This window comes from Schistocerca americana, chromosome 1, assembly GCF_021461395.2.
Source record: "Schistocerca americana isolate TAMUIC-IGC-003095 chromosome 1, iqSchAmer2.1, whole genome shotgun sequence".
In the NCBI taxonomy this organism is placed as follows: domain Eukaryota; kingdom Metazoa; phylum Arthropoda; class Insecta; order Orthoptera; family Acrididae; genus Schistocerca; species Schistocerca americana.
The window spans coordinates 442,014,160-442,039,656 of NC_060119.1; the positions used below are offsets into that span (position 1 = coordinate 442,014,160).

At 44.7% G+C, this 25,497-nt stretch overlaps 1 protein-coding gene across 1 annotated transcript in view; it reads right to left on the reverse strand.

The window, feature by feature from the left end:
* LOC124602927 overlaps positions 1–16,367 on the reverse strand; it is a 274,195-nt gene extending 257,828 nt beyond the window's left edge. The window contains exon 1 of the mRNA XM_047136357.1: positions 16,170–16,367. Within this exon, the coding sequence (XP_046992313.1) occupies positions 16,170–16,352 (183 nt within the window). The 5' untranslated portion in view covers positions 16,353–16,367. The remainder of the gene's footprint in view (positions 1–16,169) is intronic.
* Positions 16,368–25,497: the final 9,130 nt, after the last annotated feature.

Genomic DNA, 25,497 nt, shown 5'->3' on the forward strand with positions numbered 1-25,497 from the left:
GTGGTGTTGCTGTCAGGGTTTCTCAAAGCCATAATCCGTAGGTAGCGGTAATCATACTGCAGTAGTAGCCCTTGGGCGGCCTGAGCGAGGCATGTCATCGACAGTTCCTGTCTCTCTGTATCACCTCCATATCCGGACAACATGGCTTTGGTTCACTCCGAGACGCCTGGACACTTACCTTGCTGAGAGCTCTTCCTGCGACAAAGTAACAATTCGGACGCGATCGAACCGCGGTAGCCGGCCGCAGTGGCCGAGCGGTTCTAGGCCATTCAGTCTGGAACCGCGCGACCGATATGGTGGCAGGTTCGAATCCTGCCTCGGGCGTGGATGTGTGTGATGTCCTTAGGTTAGTTAGGTTTAAGTAGTTCTAAGTTCTAGGGGACTGATGACTTCAGATGTTAAGTCCCATAGTGCTCAGAGCCATTTGAACCATTTTGAACCACGGTACTGACCGTCTAGGCATGGTACCTCGTTCCTGGTGGAATGTTTGGAACTGATCGGCTGTCGGACTCCATCCGTCTAATAGGGGCTGGTCATGGTCGTTTACACCTTTGGGTGGGTTTAGTGACATCTCTGGTCAGTCAGAGGGATGTGTCTGTGATACGATATCCACAGTCACCGTCTACTTTAGGAGCTCTGGGAAGTCGGGTGATGCAAAACTTTTTTTGATGTGTGTATATTACGTCCGAATGTGTGGGTACCAACCGACACTGACTTCATTGCGATGCATTGTCCTAGTTAGTGCAGATGTATCTGAAATGTAAATTTTTCTAGTAGTCCCCATCTGACTGGGCTAAAATTTCACTCACGGCCCATGGTTGCGGAATGTGGTGGACGCCCAATGGGGCACTGGCACATTTTGCTGCCGCTATGAGGTGAAATGTAACGCTCCAGCATGGTACCTTGGCCTCCGACATCACATGACCTCAGTGCTCTGCATTTTCTTAAGTGAGGTCGTCTCAGGAGTGAAGTGTACGGCCGTCTCGTCGATTTCCTTACTTTACTTTCACCAGTTTTTTTCTGGCATTAATGGTTCAAAATGGTTCAAATGGCTCTGAGCACTATGAGTCTTAACTTCTGAGGTCATCAGTCCCCTAGAACGTAGAACTACTTAAACCTATCTAACCTAAGGACATCACACACATCCATGCCCGAGGCAGGATTCGAACCTGCGTCCGATACAGTAGCGCGGCTCCGGACTGATGCGCCTAGAACCGCCGACTGACATAACACGCCGCAGCACGCTCACCCACGACCCTCTTCAGTAAGCCGCGAGGTCTCAGGCTCCTTGTCACGGTTCGCGCGGCTGCACCCGTCGGAGTTTCGAGTCCTCCCACGGGTATGGGTGTGTGTGTTGTCCTTAGCGTAAATTAGTTTAGATTAAGGAGTGTGCAAGTCTAGAGACCGATGACCTTAGCAGTTTGGTCCCATAGTCCTTACCACAAATTACTAATTCTTTGTTCAAATGATTCAAATGGCTCTAAGCACTATGGGACTTAACGTCTGAGGTCATCAGTCCCCTAGACATAGAACTACTTAAACCTAACTAACCTAAGGACATCACACTCATCCATGCTCATGCCCGGGGCAGTATTCGAATCTGTGACCGTAGCAGCAGCGCCGTTCCGGATTGAAGCGCCTAGAACAGCTCGGCCACAACGGCCGGCTCTAATGCTTTCTCTTCAGTATGGAGAGTTGGGCGAAGTTGATAAAACTGCCTTCTCCAGCGGCGCACCACCTATCTGCTCATGCGTTCTGTCCGTACACTTGACATAGCTGACGATGAATTTAGATCGGCACTGTGTTTTATGCAGCAAGGATCTTTGTCACAGACCGAATATTGCAGTCGGCGGGAGAAGAAATGAGCCGTCATTTTCAGCCACTGCTGCAGCGTGAAGTCTTAGGAAACACAAAGAACGGCAATAAGCGTTCTGCGTTGCTATTGGCTAACAACACGTCATCACTGAGGAATAGACTTCGCCTCAGGAATAGCGCTATAACGTAAGAATTGCGCATTTACGCGATGTATTTGCGGCATGCTTTGGTTCCTACTGAAATGAAGAAATGAAAACCGCTGTTCTGTTAGTGTTGGGAGGTGAAGCCGCGTCCACACCAGTCGCACAGGAGCGCGCAGCGCAGAACGGCGCATAGCAGCGCAGGTCTGCGTAGTGTGTTCGTAGGTGCGCAACAGTGTTCCAGTGTCGTATGCGCACGTCAGTAATAATGGAAAACGAGAAACGCCTCCCAAACAGAGCCACGCACGAAGTCGCCGTTTTCTATGATGAACCGACGCAGCGTCGAACTTGTTCGTTGTTGCGCAAAGCTGCGCAGTTCGTGGTCCACACAGTCCTCGCCGAGGTGCGCCGAATCCTGTTTTCGGTGTTGTGTAGCGCGCGTGTGGACGTGGCTTAAAGGGAGGAAGGAAGAGGCGACGGATGTGGAACGTAACTTGCCCACCTTTCATAGAGTCACTGGTGACTTAAAATTCAAACTGCCACATCGAAACAGGGACAGAGCTCAAAAAGCGTTAAATGTATACTGTTTTTGCTGTTTTCAGTCGAACTAAATGTTGAAAAGGACGCGCAACTTTCTATGTCATCTCTGAGAAAAGTTTTCGTGAGGAAACTAGATCTAGCTAACGCCATATTTTCATTTTGAACGCATTACAAGTTTAAAAACATCAACTTACAGGCGGACACTTTCGTTGTTACTTAAGTACCTGAATTGTAAAAAGCATTGGAATGAGGTGATCTACCAAACACTGTTTCTAACTTTTAGTCAAACCACTGCCATTCGGATTTCTTTTATCAAAGTAGGAGAAGGATGTTGATTAAAGTTGTTAAAATTTACGTATATGGAAGTATATTAGCTCGATAAATTAACAGCGCTACAAAGTATGATCAACAGGAAACATAAGCGAGTTCACTTACGTGCCTCCCGTTAGAAAACCTGGAATGTTGTGGGAAATACTCAAATCTTGGAGTCTTGTTAGGCTGTTGGAGTTCCTGTGTTGTTGAACAAACACTCTAAGAGGAGCTTCACTTCTGTCACCTAGTTTACACAAATATTGTTCATTTCTACCCTAAAGCAAGGACAAACGCCATTCCTATGCTTTGCAATGGTGAGCTAACCCCACCATTCTTTGCCTATCTTTTGTTGACAGCCTATCCCAACGTCCGTGTAATGGCATAAATTTTAATTATTCCTGGATAAACAGCAGGGATACGCTCGATAGGTGAGGTACACATATTCTTAGCCACAGCAATTTCCAACAGCAAATTACCATGTCCATGGATTATGGCAAAAATTTATCCAAATTTACTGGCTGTTTCGAACTACGTAAATTTAGTGGATCTTGACGCAAGTCTCTACTATAATCAGTGTCTTTGAAATGGCGAGGGCATTATTTTGGCTTTTGCGACACACAACGTCTTACCTGTAATATATCGATACCTAAAATCTCTTGAAAACTTCCATCAGGAGCGAAAGCATGATGTACTACTCCAGTCCCTAGTGTTACTATTGTGGCATTAGTGGCCAGCGATAGCACAACATGGAATTACTTACACATACTCAAAATACTTTTACTTACAAATCACTTACCGAAGATATCTAAGCGGAAACCATAACACTCATGAAATTTCATAGCCTCCAACATACAAGTCAGAGCACCAAGAGTTCCTCAGTGACGTCAGCAGCACAAACACGTTTGCTTCTGAGCACTGCCTACTGCCCGGCCACCCCAACCCACTGCTGTAACAATGACAGTAGAGATTTTTACGGCCGTCATACGACGGTTATGTCATAACGCAGTCACTCTGCGATTGTGGCTAAATACAGTGCCTGGTCAAAGGTATTCGGACACCCCTACGTGATGCGGAACTGACCACTGGATGTCACGAGAGGCGCATCCGCGCATCTGAAAGAACGTGGGGAGTGTCGTGAGTAGAGATGCAGGAACTGCAGAATGGGACGGTCAGGAGGGCTCTGTGAGATGGAATCCAATCATCGGATGTCACATTTCAACCCTTCTACAGCTGCCCAAGTCGGCTGTTGGTGACGTGACAGTCTAGTGGAAGCATTACGCAATAATAGAGGAAAGTCCACTGGACCTGACGGGATACCAATTCGATTCTACACAGAGTACGCGAAAGAACTTGCCCCCCTTCTAACAGCCGTGTACCGCAAGTCTCTAGAGGAACGGAGGGTTCCAAATGATTGGAAAAGAGCACAGATAGTCCCAGTCTTCAAGAAGGGTCGTCGAGCAGATGCGCAAAACTATAGACCTATATCTCTTACGTCGATCTCTTGTAGAATTTTAGAACATGTTTTTTGCTCGCGTATCATGTCATTTCTGGAAACCCAGAATCTACTATGTAGGAATCAACATGGATTCCGGAAACAGCGATCGTGTGAGACCCAACTCGCCTTATTTGTTCATGAGACCCAGAAAATATTAGATACAGGCTCCCAGGTAGATGCTATTTTTCTTGACTTCCGGAAGGCGTTCGATACAGTTCCGCACTGTCGCCTGATAAACAAAGTAAGAGCCTACGGAATATCAGACCAGCTGTGTGGCTGGATTGAAGAGTTTTTAGCAAACAGAACACAGCATGTTGTTATAAATGGAGAGACGTCTACAGACGTTAAAGTAACCTCTGGCGTGCCACAGGGGAGTGTTATGGGACCATTGCTTTTCACAATATATATAAATGACTTAGTAGATAGTGTCGGAAGTTCCATGCGGCTTTTCGCGGATGATGCTGTAGTATACAGAGAAGTTGCTGCATTAGAAAATTGTAGCGAAATACAGGAAGATCTGCAGCGGATAGGCACTTGGTGCAGGGAGTGGCAACTGACCCTTAACATAGACAAATGTAATGTATTGCGAATACATAGAAAGAAGGATCCTTTATTGTATGATTATATGATAGCGGAACAAACACTGGTAGCAGTTACTTCTGTAAAATATCTGGGAGTATGCGTACGGAACGATTTGAAGTGGAATGATCATATAAAACTAATTGTTGGTAAGGCGGGTACCAGGTTGAGATTCATTGGGAGAGTGCTTAGAAAATGTAGTCCATCAACAAAGGAGGTGGCTTACAAAACACTCGTTCGACCTATACTTGAGTATTGCTCATCAGTGTGGGATCCGTACCAGGTCGGGTTGACGGAGGAGATAGAGAAGATCCAAAGAAGAGCGGCGCGTTTCGTCACAGGGTTATTTGGTAACCGTGATAGCGTTACGGAGATGTTTAATAAACTCAAGTGGCAGACTCTGCAAGAGAGGCGCTCTGCATCGCGGTGTAGCTTGCTCGCCAGGTTTCGAGAGGGAGCGTTTCTGGATGAGGTATCGAATATATTGCTTCCCCCTACTTATACTTCCCGAGGAGATCACGAATGTAAAATTAGAGAGATTAGAGCGCGCACGGAGGCTTTCAGACAGTCGTTCTTCCCGCGAACCATACGCGACTGGAACAGGAAAGGGAGGTAATGACAGTGGCACGTAAAGTGCCCTCCGCCACACACCGTTGGGTGGCTTGCGGAGTATCAATGTAGATGTAGATGTAGAACCACAGCTATACCAAGTCCAAGCAGACCTCGCGTAGTGACGAACAGGGACCGCAGAGCATTGCGAAAGGTGGTTGTAAACATCGCATGAACTCAGCGGAAGGAACCCATCCGCGAGTTGCAAGTTACTACTAGCGGTCCAGCCAGCAATATGACTCTGCATAGGAAGTTAAAAATAAACTAGTACAACAGTCGAGCAACTACTCGTAAGACATACATTTCTGTAGCCAATGCTAAGCCAAGCTTCTGGTGCCGTAAAGAGCGACGCCAATGGACAATGGATGGCTAAGAAAGAGTATTCTGGAGTGATGATTCACGCTATGTCCTTTGGGTATCCTGTGGAAGAGTTTGGATTTGGAGAATTCCTGAAAAACGTTGTCGCCATCCTTTGTAGTGCCGACAGTAAAACACGGAGGACATTATGTTAGGGATTGGTGATTAGGATATGGTCCCTTTATTGTACTTAAGGAAACTCTAAACGCAGAAGGATGTGAACACGCTTTACAGCATTGTGTGATCCGCACAGTAGAGTAACAATTCGGAGACAATGGCTATATCAGAATGACAGAGGACCCTGTCATAAAGCAATAAAACAGCATCTGTGAGGCAATAGTTTGTAGACGGTAACGTTCCTGAAATGTACTGGCCTGCCCATAGTTCCAACCTGAACCCAATGGAACACCTTTGGGATGAATTTGAAGGTGGCTTTGCCTTAGACGCCAGCATGCAACATCGCTACCTTCTCTAGTTTCGGCCCCTCAGACAGAATGTGCTACGATTCCTCTACAAACATTCAGAAACTTAACTGAAAGAGTGCCCAGAAGAGTTGCTATAAAGGTGAAGGGTGGGAACAACTCATATTAATGTGCACTAATGGGTGTCAGGATACTTTTGGACTTCTACGCAGAAAATGGGTAAGTTTGATTTCTGGATGACCCTCGTAGGTTAGCCGACCAGTGTGGGCGAGCGGTTCTAGGCGCTTCAGCCTGGAACCGTGCGACCGCTACAGTCGCAGGTTCGAATGCTGCCACGGGCATGGATGTGTGTGATGTCCTTAGTTTAGTTCTAAGTTCTAGGGGACTGATGACCTCAGATGATAAGTCCCATAGTGGTCAGAGCCATCTGAACCATCTGAACCTCGTAGGTTAGTCACGCTCAGTGTTGAAAACCGCCTCTTAAGAGTGATGCCGTGACTTCTTTTGCAGTGAGTGAGCGCTCCCGGCCGTCAGCGGAGCCGACACAGCCACTAGTAGGAACGCAAACTGTAATTATGATTGCGGGGACCAGGGCAGGCCAGGCCAGGGCGAGCACGAGCTGCTCGGTGGCAGGAGGAGAGCACGGTTGTCCAGGTGACATTTGGCGGTGTGCGGAGCTGGGGTCGGGTCAGTGGTGTTACGAGGGGCGCGCCACGACCGCGGGCCAAGGTTGCCGCCTCACCGGCCTCCGGGCTCCGGGATCCGGTGGGAACGCCAGCTCCTGCGCCTGTGGAGCGCTACCCGCGGAGCTCACCTTTGTACGCCTCGCCCCCTGGACCCACTGCTCCAGGAAAGCACCTACGGCGGTCCTGCCGTCCTTGCGACGCGCAGTAAAAGTGGCTTTCTGACAGCTTCCAACGCTCCACTCACACTTGTCTTCGAGAGCCAACCCGGGCGTCCTTCACCATCTTGTCGGTTTCATCTTCACGGCAGTGGCGCAGTGGTCAGGCATCCGGACTCGTATTCGAGAGGACAGAGGTTCACTTCTCCGCCCGGCCTACACGATGTCGCTTTTGGGCGGATTATCTGAACATCTTCAGGTGAATGTATGAGTAGGCTTCCACAGCTGTCGTTACTATCAATAAAATTCTTCTGGGCTGTTCAACGCTTTATCAGTATATAAAATTGTCCGACGTTTCGGCCACTATTGCAAGTGGCCTTCCTCAGGGCTTTGTGCTGAGTTCAACACAAGGTCCTGAGGAAGGCCACTTGCAATTGTGGCCGAAACATCGGACAATTTTACACAGGGTGATTCACGAAGATATGCAAATATTTTATGTTATTCTACTAGTAAAACTATAGAAAAAAGTTCACACAAACATAGGTGCGCAAATGTTTAGTTACGGAGTTATGACTACTAAAAGATTTTGCCTGAAATTTAGCAACTTCTCTAATATGAAGCCATCGCAAGACTGCACGAGGTTAAAGTAAAGCACGTTTTCCATTTGTTTTGTTGTTACTGGTCTGGTGAATCTAATACAACATGTCAAAGACGTGTATCGTATGTGAAGTTTGCTAGCGGCAAGACACTATCAGTACCTTCTCTGCGCGATAGAAATGGGAATACTATTTATCGATGACAGTGCTGCCGCGCGGGTTTAGCCGAGCGGTCTTAGGCGCTGCAGTCATGGACTGTGCGGCTGATCCCGGTGGAGGTTCGAGTCCTCCCTCGGGCATGGGTGTGTGTGTGTTTGTCCTTAGGATAATTTAGGTTAAGTAGTGCGTAAGCTTAGGGACTGATGACCTTAGCAGTAAAGTCCCATAAGATTACACACACATTTGAACATTTGATGACAGTGCTGTTAAAGCAGTTACTAAACACAGCCTTCCAAAATTCCTTCATCAAAGAATTCGACACAAGATCAGCTGCCAATATGAGTAACTTAGAAGTGTATGTCCTTACAGTAGTGAAGCAACTTAAATGATTTGATGAAAGCAAGTCTTCCGATCCAGATTGTATACCAATTAGGTTCCTTTCAGACTATGCTAACGCAGTTTGATTTCAAGCCGCTTTTGAGACAGAGTGTCAAAAGCTTTCTGGAAATCTAGAAATACAGAATCAATGTGAAATCCCTTGCCGATAGCGCTCAACACTTCTTGTGAGTAAAGAGCTAGTTGTGCTTCGCAAGAACGATGTTTTGTAAATCCGTGTTGACTCTGTATTAATAAATGTTTCTCTTCCGTGTATTTCATAATGTTCGATCAGATGGAGCAACAATGTATAATGCGCAGCCCTAAACAATATTGCAGTATATTATGTATTTACTGTGAGGTATGAAATATTGCTTTCAGAAAGTGATGCGAGATTCATATTCGATAACAAATTTTTAAAAACTGTTTAGACAGTTTTAGCGAAAAAATCATGCATCATTAGGGGATATATCTTGCAGCAAATACATAAACAATTCTCTAATGCCTCCCGGAAAAAAAGACACGCCTGGACACTAGGTTCATCTGACAACGTCCTCTTTAGAAATGGGGCTTACCGACTATGAGTATCGTTTGGAGAAATCTACTAAACTTTAGAATTATTATGGAATGTCTCTTGTTCCTGTTATAACCCCACTAATAGCAATATTAAATACGTTTAACGAACTGAAATTTTAAACGTAAAAGAGAAAACCGTCTTAAGTCGGTAAAAATAGGAAAACATTTGGAAATGGAAAACGCCAATTAGGCCTTAAAATAGACAGGCCTAAAATAGCTTTATTACTGACCGAAATTAGTGAAAAGTATACAATTTTAAAGAGAAGATAATTGATCAGCCCTTAGCGTTTGTCTTTCCTTCAGAACGAAATAATACCTGCGTTTCTCTCTCTCGGCTTGAAGCAGTTCACGAAATTAATTAAATCAAGGACACAGTAACATCAGATAATCCTTATACCCCAGAAACATAGTTTCTGAACAACTCAAACGCCAACGTGGTTTTTAATGGACACTATGGAACAAAGGTAACAATGTGATCTCAAATCTTTATTTTCTAAGATTTCCATTTCGATTTAAGTTACATGTAACCTTGTGTGTAGTGAATACGAGAAGAACCAGAGCTCACCTTTCAGAAAAAGGATTCCTTTTTAATGCAATCTCCGATCAAGCGTTTCGCAAAAGTGACATTTATTTTGTTCTCCTCTGGGGACTTACAAAGGACAATGCTTTTGTTCAGGAAGGTGCATTGTTTTCGGTAGACTCCAACTGGTATTTGTAATAATAATACTTTTGATAAGTTCTCCCCAATTAATTTCCGAGCATATAGATGATGAGATAAAGTTATGATGGTGATTGTTCCAACTATTTCCCCAGCTATGACATACAAAATTCTGTTTGGAAGGCTCATTTTTGACAACCAGTTAAGAGGCAGATGGTCCCTTCACCACAGAAAAAGATCTTACTTATTGGATGAAGGGACATAGCTTCAAAAGGCGATATCGATTTAAAGTTGAAGAACGTGTACCAACGTTAAGAAGTAATTAAGTGTGAGATTAATAATAGTATTAGATCTAATGGCCACTGTCGTAAGATGCAGTTGTCATGTTCTGGAAAACGAAATTTGATTTATGGATTATATAGGTCTTTCACAGATGGCGAAAGGCATTGGGACGAATTAATGAATAACAAACACTAAAAGAAAGACAGAATTTGGTATAGGACTTGCATATCAAACTCCACTATTATAGCAGATCGACGTTAAATTGACTTTCGTCATTGCCACCATTCTTGAGGCTGGGCAGATGGCTATTTTTCATCATATATTAGTAACATTATCAATTTCAGAGACAGAGTGACTAACTCTTATCGAAGACTGATTTCTGTCTAAAGCACTTGTCTATCGTGAACCTATAATTTTTTTGATCTTATATTCATTTCAGAAGCATTTTACGCCAGTATTTCTATTATTGTTCAGTTAGTCTATTTACAGACAGAGAGTACCACGTACTCTATATACATCAACCATAGACATGTAAATTTTATGTACGTATATTAAGATATATGAAACTATTTTCGTATACAAGGGAAATTTATGTAGTATCTCACATTCACGTCACAAGCATACTTTGAAAATTACCTCAACCTACGGAATGGGCAAATATTTCTTGTCGACCCTACTTAGGGGGATAGCGTATCAGGTGCTTTAACAGGCATGAGTGCATGTGCTGTGTTTGCGTTATGTTTGTCTTATTCACAATAGCAATGGGAGAAGGAAGAGAGTGAAACCCGATGCCGTTAAATAGCCTGCTCCCCTCGAAAAACACCAAAGGTGCTTAGCGTTTCCATTCGACTGACGAATCATCATCAACATCGTCGCGTGACTTCACTCTGCGTTCCTGCGGGAGGTTTGGAATTTAACGCAAGACAAAGGCGCATAATAGGTCGATAAGAAATTTTAGGTTACCACATCTTCTCCCCTTGACGGCCATATCTTGGATCTGACTCAAGTCGCGACTGATTAATAATGTAGCCAAAGGGTAATCCGCCATGTCTGCCTTTCATTTCACTTCGTGAGCTGCATATTTTCTCGGGGTTGATATTTTCTCAGAGATTTGACTGCATATCCGAATACATCTACATCTACAGGACGTTCCAGGAGATCTGGTCAACGTTCAGGATCATAACAGGAACGATCCTTCGACGCCAGGAAGTCTAGCAAACATGGACTCTAAAATGTATACTTTAGCAGAGCTATGAGCATGCGTTGATATTCGACACTGTGAAACAAATCTCTTCCACTGCAAACTCTTTGATCTACATATTTTGGGAGGAGGTAGTATGGACCAAAACATGAAATAATTGTCAAGTAAAAACGAACTCTAAAATGCGTACCTTAAGAGCTTCGAGCACTTGTTCAGTAGAAGAGACATGTTTCACAGTATCAAACATACGAGGGTGAGTCAAACGAAAACTTTAAATTTGTAATAACAAATCGAAATTTCGCGCCATTATCTTGTAAATTGGTAAGCGTGCTGCAAACAGCGTGCAGAATGGTCTGTAGGTGGCAGCATAGTGCAGATGCACACATACCGTCGCAGTATCAGTATAAAGATGGCCGCCCCAATTGCGACTTGCACCAGAGAAGACCAGCGTTCTGTTATTCGGTTTTTGCGTAGTGAAGGTGTGAAACCTATTGAAATTCATCGACGAATGAAGGTTCAGTACGGTGATGTATGTTTGTCACAGCAGCAAGTCTACGAATGGAGTAGGAAGTTCGCAAATGGTGTGACTTCAGTGGAAGATGCTCCTCGTCCAGGTCAAGCACAACGAGTTGCGACTCCACAGAACATTGCAGCAGTGGAAGCCATAGTGAAGGAAAACCGCCGAGTGACACTGATTGACATTGCAGCATGTTTACAGATTAGTCATGGGTCAGCACACCATATTGTGCATGATGTGCTCCAGTTTCACAAAGTGTCTGCAAGATGGGTGCCACAGCAGCTGACTCCTGAAATGAGAGAACGACGTGTTGATGCTTGTGAAGAACTTCTTCGGCGCTTTGAACGAGAAGGTGATGGCTTCCTTGCAAGAATCGTTACTGGGGACGAAACCTGGATTCACTTCCACCAACCGGAAACGAAGAGAGTGAGCAAGGAATGGCGCCATTCCTCATCACCCAAACTAAAGAAGTTTCGAACAGATCTATCTTCAGGAAAGGTTATGCTGACTCTCTTTTGGGACGAAAAAGGCGTCATTTTGGAGCATTACATGCCTAGAGGGACCACTGTCACCAGTGCATCATACATACATATCCTAAAAAATCATCTGCGGCCTGCAATCAAATCAAAGCGACGTGGATTACAGTCAGAAGGTTTCCTTTTGCAACCTGACAATGCAAGGCCCCACACTGTCTGTACAACACTTGCAACAATCACAGACCTGCATTTTGAGTGTCTTCCTCATCCACCATATTCACCAGACCTTGCCCCAAGTGATTTCCAGATGTTTGGACCACTCAAAGACGAAATGAGAGGAAAAAAGTTCCGTTCTGATGAAGAGGTAAGCCACGTGGTGCATGAGTGGTTGCGCGGACTACCAAAAGAATTTTTTTCTAAAGTTGTTTATGCACTTTGTAAGCGCTGGAGGACTTGCATTGAGCGTGGGGGAGATTATGTTGAAAAGTGATACAGCTTTGTACCACTTCTGCACAATAAATAATATTTAAAAAAATATTTAAGGTTTTCGTTTGGCTCACCCTCGTAACAGTGTTCATAGGTCTCAAGGTATGAATGAGCCCATGTTTACTAGAATTTCAAAAGTTACACACCTAGACAGGAGAACTCTCTTTAAAAACTTACTTTATGCTGACGATCAAGTGATCCTAGCAGATTGAGAAGAGGACCTGCACGAATAAGTGCGAAATTTGACTAGGGATCTGAACAGAAGGAACGAAGACAAGGACCTTCAGGGGGAAAGAACGTATTAGAAGCAAAACAGCGGTAGATAAGAAGATTTTAGAGCAAGTAAACCACTTCAGCTACCTAGGATGTAAGGTGACATATATGGCTACAGCAAATACACTCCTGGAAATTGAAATAAGAACACCGTGAATTCATTGTCCCAGGAAGGGGAAACTTTATTGACACATTCCTGGGGTCAGATACATCGCATGATCACACTGACAGAACCACAGGCACATAGACACAGGCAACAGAGCATGCACAATGTCGGCACTAGTACAGTGTATATCCACCTTTCGCAGCAATGCAGGCTGCAATTCTCCCATGGAGACGATCGTAGAGATGCTGGATGTAGTCCTGTGGAACGGCTTGCCATGCCATTTCCACCTGGCGCCTCAGTTGGACCAGCGTTCGTGCTGGACGTGCAGACCGCGTGAGACGACGCTTCATCCAGTCCCAAACATGCTCAATGGGGGACAGATCCGGAGATCTTGCTGGCCAGGGTAGTTGACTTACACCTTCTAGAGCACGTTGGGTGGCACGGGATACATGCGGACGTGCATTGTCCTGTTGGAACAGCAAGTTCCCTTGCCGGTCTAGGAATGGTAGAACGATGGGTTCGATGACGGTTTGGATGTACCATGCACTATTCAGTGTCCCCTCGACGATCACCAGTGGTGTACGGCCAGTGTAGGAGATCGCTCCCCACACCATGATGCCGGGTGTTGGCCCTGTGTGCCTCGGTCGTATGCAGTCCTGATTGTGGCGCTCACCTGCACGGCGCCAAACACGCATACGACCATCATTGGCACCAAGGCAGAAGCGACTCTCATCGCTGAAGACGACACGTCTCCATTCGTCCCTCCATTCACGCCTGTCGCGACACCACTGGAGGCGGGCTGCACGATGTTGGGGCGTGAGCGGAAGACGGCCTAACGGTGTGCGGGACCGTAGCCCAGCTTCATGGAGACGGTTGCAAATGGTCCTCACCGATACCCCAGGAGCAACAGTGTCCCTAATTTGCTGGGAAGTGGCGGTGCGGTCCCCTACGGCACTGCGTAGGATCCTACGGTCTTGGCGTGCATCCGTGCGTCGCTGCGGTCCGGTCCCAGGTCGACGGGCACGTGCACCTTCCGCCGACCACTGGCGACAACATCGATGTACTGTGGAGACCTCACGCCCCACGTGTTGAGCAATTCGGCGGTACGTCCACCCGGCCTCCCGCATGCCCACTATACGCCCTCGCTCAAAGTCCGTCAACTGCACATATGATTCACGTCCTCGCTGTCGCGGCATGCTACCAGTGTTAAAGACTGCGATGGAGCTCCGTATGCCACGGCAAACTGGCTGACACTGACGGCGGCGGTGCACAAATGCTGCGCAGCTAGCGCCATTCGACGGCCAACACCGCGGTTCCTGGTGTGTCCGCTGTGGCGTGCGTGTGATCATTGCTTGTACAGCCCTCTCGCAGTGTCCGGAGCAAGTATGGTGGGTCTGACACACCGGTGTCAATGTGTTCTTTTTTCCATTTCCAGGAGTGTATGTAGACATTAAACTCAGTAAATTCATCCGGATGTGTGGAACAGTTAACAGAAACCATAAATTTTACAAAACAGTTGCAGTCCCAACACTGCTCTGTGGAAGCGAGACCTGGGTGATTAGCAAAAAGCAAGAAAGTCGCATTCAGGCGGAATAAATGAATATGTAATAAGTTTCCTTTAATTTACGTCTATGGTCACAATCTTTTTTGTTTAACAGATTACCGGTTTCGGTCTTTAATGACCATCATCAGATCTGTTTCATAAAATCAAAGTCCTAATGTACTGCAGCCATAGTGGCATCGTCAAATGTTAAATGCTGAATCAGCACCAGCATAGTTAAATACATATAAATCAAATCACATGCACGTGTTTACTGACAACATGACTCGTGTATTTTACATATACATATACGAATCATTGTGTTTTTTCGCAGCTTGTGGAATAAATGAAATTCCTCTGAGACGATGTAGTTGCGTAGTAGGAGACATACCAAGGGATAACGATATCAAGGAACAACTAAAACTTTTAATCTAAATTATATTATAGCTAGATTATAGCAAAAAATGAAACGAACGCCTAGAAACAATGGAAAGTGACAGGATCCCCTTGAAGGCTAGAAATTATAAGTGCCAAGGGAAAAGAAATGGAGAACGATACCGGCAACGATGGGTACCGTAATAGTCTGTTTCGCCTAATACCTCAAGAGAATCACTGGATGTTGACCGTTTCTCCTGAGACACCGCGTATATTCAAAGAGCCCCCTATCCTGTTCCAGTCGCGAATAGTGCGCGGGAAGAACGATTGTTGACAGTGATGGTCGTAGCACGCTACCGTGTGGGATACATCACTATTCTAACAAGGGAACCTCCCCATCGCAGCCCCCTCAGATTTAGTTATAAGTTGGCACAGTGGATAGGCCTTGAAAAACGGAACACAGATCAATCGAGAGAACAGGAAGAAGTTGTGTGGAACTATGAAAAAAATAAGCAAAACATGCAAACTGAGTAGTCCATGCGCAACATAGGCAACATCAAGGATAGGGTGAGGTTAGGAGCGCCGTGATGCCGTGGTTAGCGCGAGCAGCTGCGGAACGAGAGGTCCTTGGTTCAAGTCTTCCCTGGAGTGAAATTTTTACTTTCTTTATTTTAGCAAAGTTATGATCAGTCCGTTGGTTCATTGACGTCTCTGTTCACTGTAATAAGTTTAGTGTCTGTATTTTGCGACCGCACCGCAAAACCGTGCGATTAGTAGACGAAAGGACGTGCCTCTCCAATGGGAACCGAAAACATTTGATCGCAAGGTCATAGGTCAACCGATTCCTCCACAGGAAAACACGTCTAATATATTCTATACGACACTGGTGACGACATGTGCGTCACGTAAAAGCAATATGTTGTAGACCCACCTAACTTGTACACTTGGCGAATGGGTAAAAAGATTCTTCTACCTCTTGTGGATGTGATAATCATTCCCAAAAAAAGTGATGAAAACATAAAAAATTTAACTTTTCACTCTAGGGAATACTTGAACCAAGGACTTCTCGTTCCGTAGCAGCTGACGCTAACCACGGGGTCACGGCGCACCTGAGCTCACACTCTCCTTGATGTTGCCTATCTTGCGCATGGACTACTCAGTTTGTATATTTTGCTTATTTTTGTCATAGTTCCGCACAACTTCTTCCTGTTTTCTCGATTGACCTTTGTTCAGTTTTCAAGGCCTATCCACTGCGCCAACTTATAACTAAATCTGAGGGGGGTGCGATGGGGAGGTTCCCTTGTAAGCAGGGTATCCCTGTGACGCGGACACACACACACACACACACACACACACACACACACACACACACACACACACGAGGGTTCCGCAGCATTCATTGTCGCAGATTCCGACAACCAGCCATCCGCGAAACTCACCGCGTGAGCTGTCTTCTCAGAGGCACCGAGGCCGACGTCCGGCCCGAGATACTGGAAGCGCTGTCGCGGTTGCTCGTCTTCGGCGTTCGACGACGCGGCCTCCGGTAGCGGCAACTTGGAGACGCGTTCGGCGGCCACTGGCGCTTCGCTGCTGGCGGCGAGCGCGTACTTTCGGCTCACCATCGCTGGCTCGAGTAGCCCGGCCCTCGTCAGCGCATGGCCGTCCTTCCGCTCACTGCGACGCGACGCTCCGCTGACCGCGACTACCCTTCACTGGGGGCTCGCCACAAGTGGGCTGCGACGGCGACGCAGCCGCTGGAATCCCGGCCGCCGGCTGCCGCTCTTGCGCGAACTCCGTCTCCCTTCCCTGCGCCCGAAACGCTCCCAGGGCGTGGCGCAAGCCCGCGCTTCTGCTGCCACAATGGCGAACCGCGCGAGCCTGACCTAGGCTTCCCAGCCGACAACAAACGCCGCGGCGCAACGAAAGAGCGCCATCCGTCCCGTGTGAGCGCATGCGACCGCTTCCTGGCTGTTACGCGGACATAAGCTAGCGAGTTCGCCATTTGCCTGCATTCTCACACAATTAGTCGAGAGTGAAACTGTCGAGACGTGCCCGCGCGAGGGAAAGATTCCCAGAAGAAATGTCCCGCTGCGGAGTACACGCTTCTGCGTCGGCTGAAAACTGCTCGATCGCGGGGCTTGATTATACGTTGGAGGCTGCGCGCCGTTCCCTCCGGCTAGCACAAAGCGATTGGCCTGCGGAAAAAAGCGACACGATTACTGCGCGCAGCGTTGCGTCTTTGCGGCGGAAGTTCGGAGAAAGTGCCCGACGCGTCGAGACGCTATACTGTCGGAAAAATAGCGATGGTGTTGAAAGCTGGTTCCGAACGTGCCCGTGAGGCGGCTTTTCTAGCCACCTGCATAGTTTATCAGGGCACTGTCGGCAATAAGAAAAACTCGACGCAAAACAACTCCTTCTATACTTGTTCTAATATCGTCGATGGAGACATCAATTTAAACCTTCTCGATGTGTATCTAAAGCTCTGTCTCATTCTCCAGGTAGAAGGCGCATTTTCAGTAATGGCCCGCTACGGGCATTGACTATACGGCCAAACAGCAGGCGGGCTGGTGCAGCGAGAGTCCCAATTCGGTGTATTTGACAGAAGGTTTCTAATTCTGACATTTACCTTACAACCAGGGGAAACCAGCGGAAAATCTTGGTCAGAAACGAGAATGGGAATTTAAAAAAAAATTAATTCTTGTACAATACGTATCAGACAAAAAAACTGAAATCCAGTGTATACGAATATCTGCCAAAATGTGAAACAGAGTAATCTGAATGACATATTGGAAGAAAAATCTTCCGTCCTTACTTCTTAGTTCATAATGTTGTGGTCTTAAATCCAGATGACCGTGAACATATTCCTCCTCATGGGTGTCATAATTTGCAGTGAAATAGCTTCATTTTTTTTCCTTTCATGTGTGTCCCTTGAAATACAAAGCCACCAGCTGAGTAGCTTGGTAGCTATTTACTGAAAATATTACCTATCCATTTACCTTCTCAACGAAACCATGTTAATTGTAACTATCGCAGATTTGTTCATTTTATACTGCAATTTAAGAGCCAGGTGAATGACCTGCAAACCTCTGTAGTTTTGTTACTTTAGTTTCATAAAGTATTAAAGACTGATGTTTCAATAGATAAAACCTTATTATCACAACGATCTCTAATAAAAATTTCTTGGTATCAGCAGAAATTTAAGAGAAGAGTAGATCAGATCCAATCTAAGAGTTGCACAGGAAATGAGAGATGATCTCAGCTGCTGAACGAGGCCTTATTTTAACAAACAGATTAATAACTCATTAGATATTAACCCCTTATTATGAATAACTGATAACCATGAAGTGAAAATTATGCTACCATATACATGAAATGTACTCCCAGTTGCGGATGTCGACAACTGTGAGCTATATAATATACCGAGCGAGATGGCGCAGTGGTTAGACACTGGATTCGCATTCGGGAGGACGACGGTTCAATCTCGCGTCCGGCCATCCTGATTTAGGTTTTCCGTGATTTCCCTAAATCACTCCAGGCAAATGCCGGGATGGTTCCTCTGAAAGGGCACGGCCGACTTCCTTCCCCATCCTTCCCTAATCCGATGAGACCGATGACCTCGCTGTCTGGTCTCCTTCCCCAAAACAACCCAACCCCAGCTATATAATAAAGTGACGATAGCGAAAATTTGTGCTAGACTGGAACTCGAAGCCGGCCGCGGTGGTCTCGCGGTTCTAGGCGCGCAGTCCGGAACCGTGCGACTGCTACGGTCGCAGGTTCGAATCCTGCCTCTGGCATGGATGTGTGTGGTGTCCTTAGGTTAGTTAGGTTTAAGTAGTTCTACGTTCTAGGGGACTGATGACCACAGCAGTTGAATCCCATAGTGCTCAGAGCCATGGAACTCGAAACCGGATTTCCCGCTTATCGCGAGAGCTCAACTTACCATTAGGCTGTCCGAGTAAACTTCCATGTGCCATCAACGATGTGTCTAAAACCTGACCCGTACATCCATAATGTATATTCCCATACACGAGAGACATTTTAATTGAAAGTCGCTTGCCCGGTTTCGACGGATAAATACGATATTGCAGTGAAACGTGAACATTTCACACTTTCCTTCAGGAAGAAAAGATATTTTCTCGAAGGTGTAAATTTGTGCGGGCTGTCAGAAGCAGTTCCCCTCCTGTTCGAAGACTGATTACCAGCCGCACTTGTAGCTCATTTGTTGTACTGTTAAAAGTGAATCGGTAGCTACTTCTAGATTTTGAACAGAAAGCCTCCAAAATGCAAAATTGTACTGTCTGCTGGTACCCAAATCACAAAGCTCAGAGTTTTTAGTTCTTTCAAGAAATATTTTACAGTTATCTTTATTTTCGGCAAACGAAACATATTCGACACAATCAGAGTTATGAGGGGCGATTTTATCGACGTTATACAGAGACGAAACCCAGGCATATTGAAACGGTCCTTTGGTCCGTAAGTTTCCGTGACATCGAGCGAGCTCACACTCGCGACCGCGGGCTAACTCCACGAACTGTGGATTTGACCGGAAACGTTTACTGGCGGAACCGGATTAATTCTCTGCACTGCTACAATTTGAAACGGTCTAAATAAATGTCATCAGCCCCGCTTCGAACCGCGAGACAGGGTTAAGCTCCTCACTGATCTCACGTCAATAATCTAAACCCTGTACCAATCCGGCTATTTTCAGAAAGATTCCGAGACGCTACCACTGGACTGTACTATGTAAACCACTAAGACTTTATACATCGCCTGCAAGTGGCTCCCAACAACTTCCATCAGTAATCTCCACATAACAAAACAATAATGCACTTCAGTGGCAGTAAAGGAAAAAAATCACATAAAAACGTCACTCTCAAATTTCCACGGAATTGATTCTGTGAAAGCTCCAATTTCGCCCCTCACTTTAAAGAGCCACCGTCCAGTTAGCTACTGACTCCGCGATCTGATGTTAGGACTCTGCCTAACAGGCACGACCATGTCCATTTAGACAACACTCGCCTAGAAAGTCGAAAAGTGACTAAGCAGAATTCGACATGGTTCACGGGAACACACTTTACATTCGAATAGACTCTCTATTCAGGAAAAAAAAAGCTTGGTTGATCACTGCAGAAACACTCTTCAGAAACACTATCTCCTCCCTAGAGAGCACACACACAGCCGCGAGGGCTGTCGGCTCACTAATCGATTTCGCGAACTGGAAACCGCTCCACGAAGTTAAGGCTTTCCAGACAAACAGAATCAGGAACAGACTGTAAGCGTTCTGACAGTCTCCCACTTATAGCGCTTAAGGTGCTACCTCCTGACAGGACCTTTGGACGTTTCTATCCGATGCATGTCGGAAAACACGGGTCATTAAGGGGAAACCACAAGCCCTTAAGCCAGCCATGTAGGTTCCGGCCACTGCCCACTTAGCAGGATTACGGAAAGACCAGCCCATCATATCCAGGATGACGAAAGCCTCATTCCCCTAACACCTACCCCAGTGTACACAGTATTCACAAAAACGAGGAAATAGGGCTTACCCCAGAAATTGTATATTACAGTGTTGCTGGATCTTCCCCAACAAATAGAACAGTAGAATAATCATCTTGTGAATGCTGTAGGTATTCTTATTTTCATGCTTGCTAAAGAAAATTGGAGAGAGACTCCGCCTTTAGCAAGACCGTTTTGTCGTTTTGTTTTCACTCACACATTAAACAGCAAAAATACTTCACAGGGCAAAACTACTTCACATTCAACAACAAGTTTTACACCCAACAAAGTCTACCTAAGGGATCCCAAATCAGTGACCTCCTAGCTGACATTTTCATCAACCACATAGGAAATCAAATCTTCAACAAAATAGTTAAATCAAAGCAGTACAAAATCAAATTTTGATACATGTGTAGACGATATAATTTTTCTAACAGATGTATCATAGTTTCGTTCAAAACGACATAAAAACTATCCACTCAGAAACACAGTACATCGGCGAGCGAGGTGGCGCAGTGATTAGCACACTGCACTCCCATTCCAGAGGATGCGACAGTTCAAACCCGCGTCCGGCCATCCTGAGTTATACCAGGACGATTCCTTTTAAAATGCGGGGCCGACTTCTTCTTCTTTTTTTATCTGTCTTCTGACTGGTTTGATGAGGCCCGCCACGAATTCCTCTCCTGTGCTAACCTCTTCATCTCAGAGCAGCACTTGCAACCTATGTCCTCAGTTATTTGCTGGATGTATTCCAATCTCTTTCTCTACGGTTTTTGACCTCTACAGCTCCGTCTCGTACCGTGGAAGTCATTCCCGGATGTCTTAACAGATGTCCTATCATACTGTCCCTTCTCCTTATCAGTGTTTTCCACATGTTCCTTTCCTTTCCGATTCTGCGCAGAACCTCCTCGTTCCTTACCTTATCAGTTCACCCGATTTTCAACATTCGTCTGTAGCACCACATCTCAAACATTTCGATTCTCTTCTGTTCCGGTTTTCCCACAGTCCATGTTTCACTACCATACAACGTTGTACTCTAGATGTACGTTCTCAGAAATTGCTTCCTCAAATTAAGGCCGATATTTGATATTAGTAGACTTCTCTTGGCCAGGAATGCCCTTTTTGCCATTGCTAGTCTGCTTTTGATGTCCTCCTTGCTCCGTCCGTCATTGGTTATTTTACTCGCTACGTAGCAGAATTCCTTAAGCTCATCTACTTCGTGACCATCAATCCTGAAGTTAAGTTTCTCGCTGTTCTTATTTCTACTACTTCTCATTCTCATTCTCGATTTCCTTCCGTATTCTCCCCTAACTCAAATAAACCAACCAGCAGTACATCAGTGTAACACAGATTACAAACTCAGTTTCTTAGATATCACCAGACGTAAGAGAATCAACCAACATGAGTTCACAATTTTTAGAAAACCTACAATCACCAGCACCATTATTCATAGCCAGTCCAATCATCCCAGTACCTATAAAGTAGCCAGTTTCAGATATTTACAACGTAGACTGAACAAAACACCTACGAAGAAACCTGAATACAATAAAACAAGCTGCACACGAGAATGGGCTTGCTGTAAAAACTGTAGATAAAATACACAGCAAAACAGAAACACACATACACACGCAGATATAACACCATTTACAACAAATCAAGGGATAATAAGTAACGAATGGCACATAATGACTTACAACAACAAAGTCACACATAGGGTAGGTAACATACTAAAGAGACAAGCATACAGAGCCATGTGATTCTTCAATTTCTGCAGGCGTATTTTATGACAAAATAAATCTCTTGTGAACAGCCTTGTATGAGTGTGCATAGGACACTCATACCAGGCTGTTCACCCGAGATTTATTTCGTCATACAGAACCAGTTACGCACTACAGAACAAACTTGGAAGAAATAGCTTCAACGCTGACAAGAACAGCCAGTCTTGTACATACCAATTAATTTGCAACTCCTGTTAATCCGTTCAAAATGGCTCTGAGCACTATGGGACTTCTGAGGTCATCAGTCCCCTAGAACTTAGAACTAGTTAAACCTAACTAACCTAAAACGCCACACATATCCATGCCACATCGTATACGTCAACACTTAAAATCCGCGTGCCACATCCCAAACAAATATACCACGAAACACATGAATACCACACAGCCATATCAAAACATTATGGCCCAGGAACACCCCCCTTGCCCCCCCCCCCCCCCCCCCCCCCCGTGGCGAACAAATCTAAAAAATGCAAGTCTAGCGAGAACAAAGAAATATGCTTGTTACGTCGACACAAACAAAGGAGAAAAACCACATCAAATAACTGTAAGTAACACGCTACATAACCAGATGTATAGCGATTAGCAGTTCAAACATGTTTAATAAACTGAAAAAACCGTTTTGCTGTTTGCAGATAACAAGCTGAAAATTGTGTAGTAGATGTTGTAACGTTACGAGCATTAAGACGAGATGATCGGCCGCCCAGTATTGGTGCGGAGTAAGATGAATTTGTTGTCCGTCTAAATGATAGTGGGCCCAGGCGTCGAGGCTCGCCGCGGCATTTCGGCTTCCGGCTAGGCTATCGGTACGAGCGATTCCAGGTACAAAGACTAACTACGTCGCCAGATATGGGGAAAATCTCGAAGCTCGGAATCTGTGTAACTGTTACTCACGTGCCCTTTGTGCAGATGCTCCAAGAAATGGCGGAGGGTCAGAGAATCTTAAAAATGGCTAAATTACAGCTCTTTGAGATTCGACAATAACGCAAGTCAAACAAATATTAGTGAAAATCTGAACGCATCTGTGATCTTTCTAAAATAAGGCTGTTTCAGTGACGCAACAATATTTCAACATCTTTAAATCTACTGAAGCTAATATTTCACAATGAATAAACATTTTCACAACACACCTCTGAATTAACAACTTTTAATTGCTTCATGCGATTTCAACAAACAATATCTCAGATGATAGCATTTCACGATAGGTGTCATCCCTGAAAGTCACTCACCTGGATCTATTTTGTATATTGACTTATGACGTCTTTTATAACTTTTTCAAAAATGGTTCAAATGGTTCTGAGCACTATGGGACTCAACCGCCGAGGTCATTAGTCCCCTAGAACTTAGAACTAGTTAAACCTAACTAACCTAAGGACATCACAAACATCCATACCCGAGGCAGGATTCGAACCTGCGACCGTAGCGGTCTTGCGGTTCCAGACTGCAGCGCCTTTAACCGCACGGCCACTTTGGCCGGCTTTATAACTTTTTCATTATGTAAATGTTTGTCAGAACATCGTATTCTCCACTTTTAAACAGTAAATGATCACAGCATCAATACCTCATATTGTCATCACATGTACTTATTTAATGAAGATTTTACTATTTTGCCAGTAGCTTTATTTAAATGTTGATTGCAAGTGCTATTAAAAAACAGAGCCAATTTAAAAGTGGTCAGTCGCATGTGTTAACGGAGATCACAATTGAAAAGACAATCAAAAGACGCATCTGACAAGCAGGCCTAAATAATTGTATATTTAACGACAATCTGAAGTCATTTATTGTGAGCGCATTTGCACAAGAATACTGGCTTGCTTATTTATGCACAAACCTTTATTTATATTTATTGTCAATGTTCTGAGAGTGACCCAAATGTTTATAACATTTCTTTATGTAAATATTGTTGTAATATATTAGCACAGTATAGGAAAGTGGTCATGTTGAGTCAAATCATATCTTTAGATCTTAAGAACGATGTATTTTTTGTGGGGACAGCCCTCAGCCAAAGAAGAAGCAGATAGTAGCGGAACACTATGGGAATCAGCCGGAGATTGGAACTTTTCGAATGAGCTGCTCAAGGGAGCGATTCCGGACAATTCATGTCGAGGTCTTGAAGAAGGCGGATTTGCCTGAGGCAAAATGCATGATTCGGTGATAGATGATTGACTGTGGGTGATGAATAGCTGCTACCATCTTAACTTCTGAAGGCACATTATACTTCGAGAAACCTGAATGTGCTCCACAGTGGGACTCTGACTTTTGCTGCTTGATTTATGGAACTAAAAATATACAGAGTATGAGTTACTATTCCTCATCTTGTGTGTTAATTTGTGAAGCATCATGTTTAACTCTGAACTATTCTGCTTTACTGCAGTTGATAAGGGTATTTCCTGTCCGTTTTTCAACTGAGTTTCATAGGGCCACTTCCCGTTTATTGGAGATGTCCTTTCTTGAATAAACATTATTCAGCATAATTCTCCACCATCTATAGCAATTACAAACATTACAATATAACCCTTGTTATTAGATTAGTCATTTAACTTTTCTTTTGTGTTTTTGAGTACTTTATTAATTCGCAATTCTAGTTAATGCATAGTTATTTGACTGCAGGATCACAACTACAAGTTATTATTCGCAGCGAATTAGCTGAGGGGCATGAAAGCAGATGTGCATGACTTGATCATATAACCACACTGAGCTATTCTTTTTTAAACAGAACCGTGTCTATCCCAGGTACCTAAAGTACGAATAACCAGAGGTAAAGGCGCAAATGGTTTGCTCATATGGGATGCTCTTTGGAAGAACAACGACACTGGTGGTAACCGTCGGGTACCACTGCAGTCTAAAGGTACCAGCATAAACAACCAATAGTGGCGTGTGAGGTATGAAAACGTATGTACACATCCACTTAATTTCCAAATTTACTATAAAATTAAAACCTTTACATATATCATAAATGACCAACATGGAATGCCTCAGCTCACTGATACATGTCTTAACTCAGCACTATAAGCAAACTAATGTTAAATATTTTCGCTACGGTCGCAGGTTCGGGCATGGATGTTTGTGATGTCCTTAGGTTAGTTAGGTTTAACTAGTTTTAAGTTCTAGGGGACTAATGATCTTAGCAGTTGAGTCCCATAGTGCTCAGAGCCATTTGAACCATTTGTTAAATATTTTACAATAATCACCCATTTTACAAATATCAATATTTTGTACCAAATGTTCCTTCAGAGGTTAACATGTAACAACGATTTTGCAGAAAAAAAGAAGCAAGTAAACCCACTGAACATAGCACAAAAAATGCTGAAACATATCTGGCTGAAAACGAAACTACAAAACGGTGCCTGACATAAGGCGGAATTCCTCTCCAGTTCAACAATAGAGTTGAGATTAACGTGGGTGGGCAAAAGAATGATGTGCATTATCTCCTGTGCTTCATCAATTTTTCAAACATACTTCTTTGCTGTTGAAATTAGCTCCATTCAAATTTTCCTTC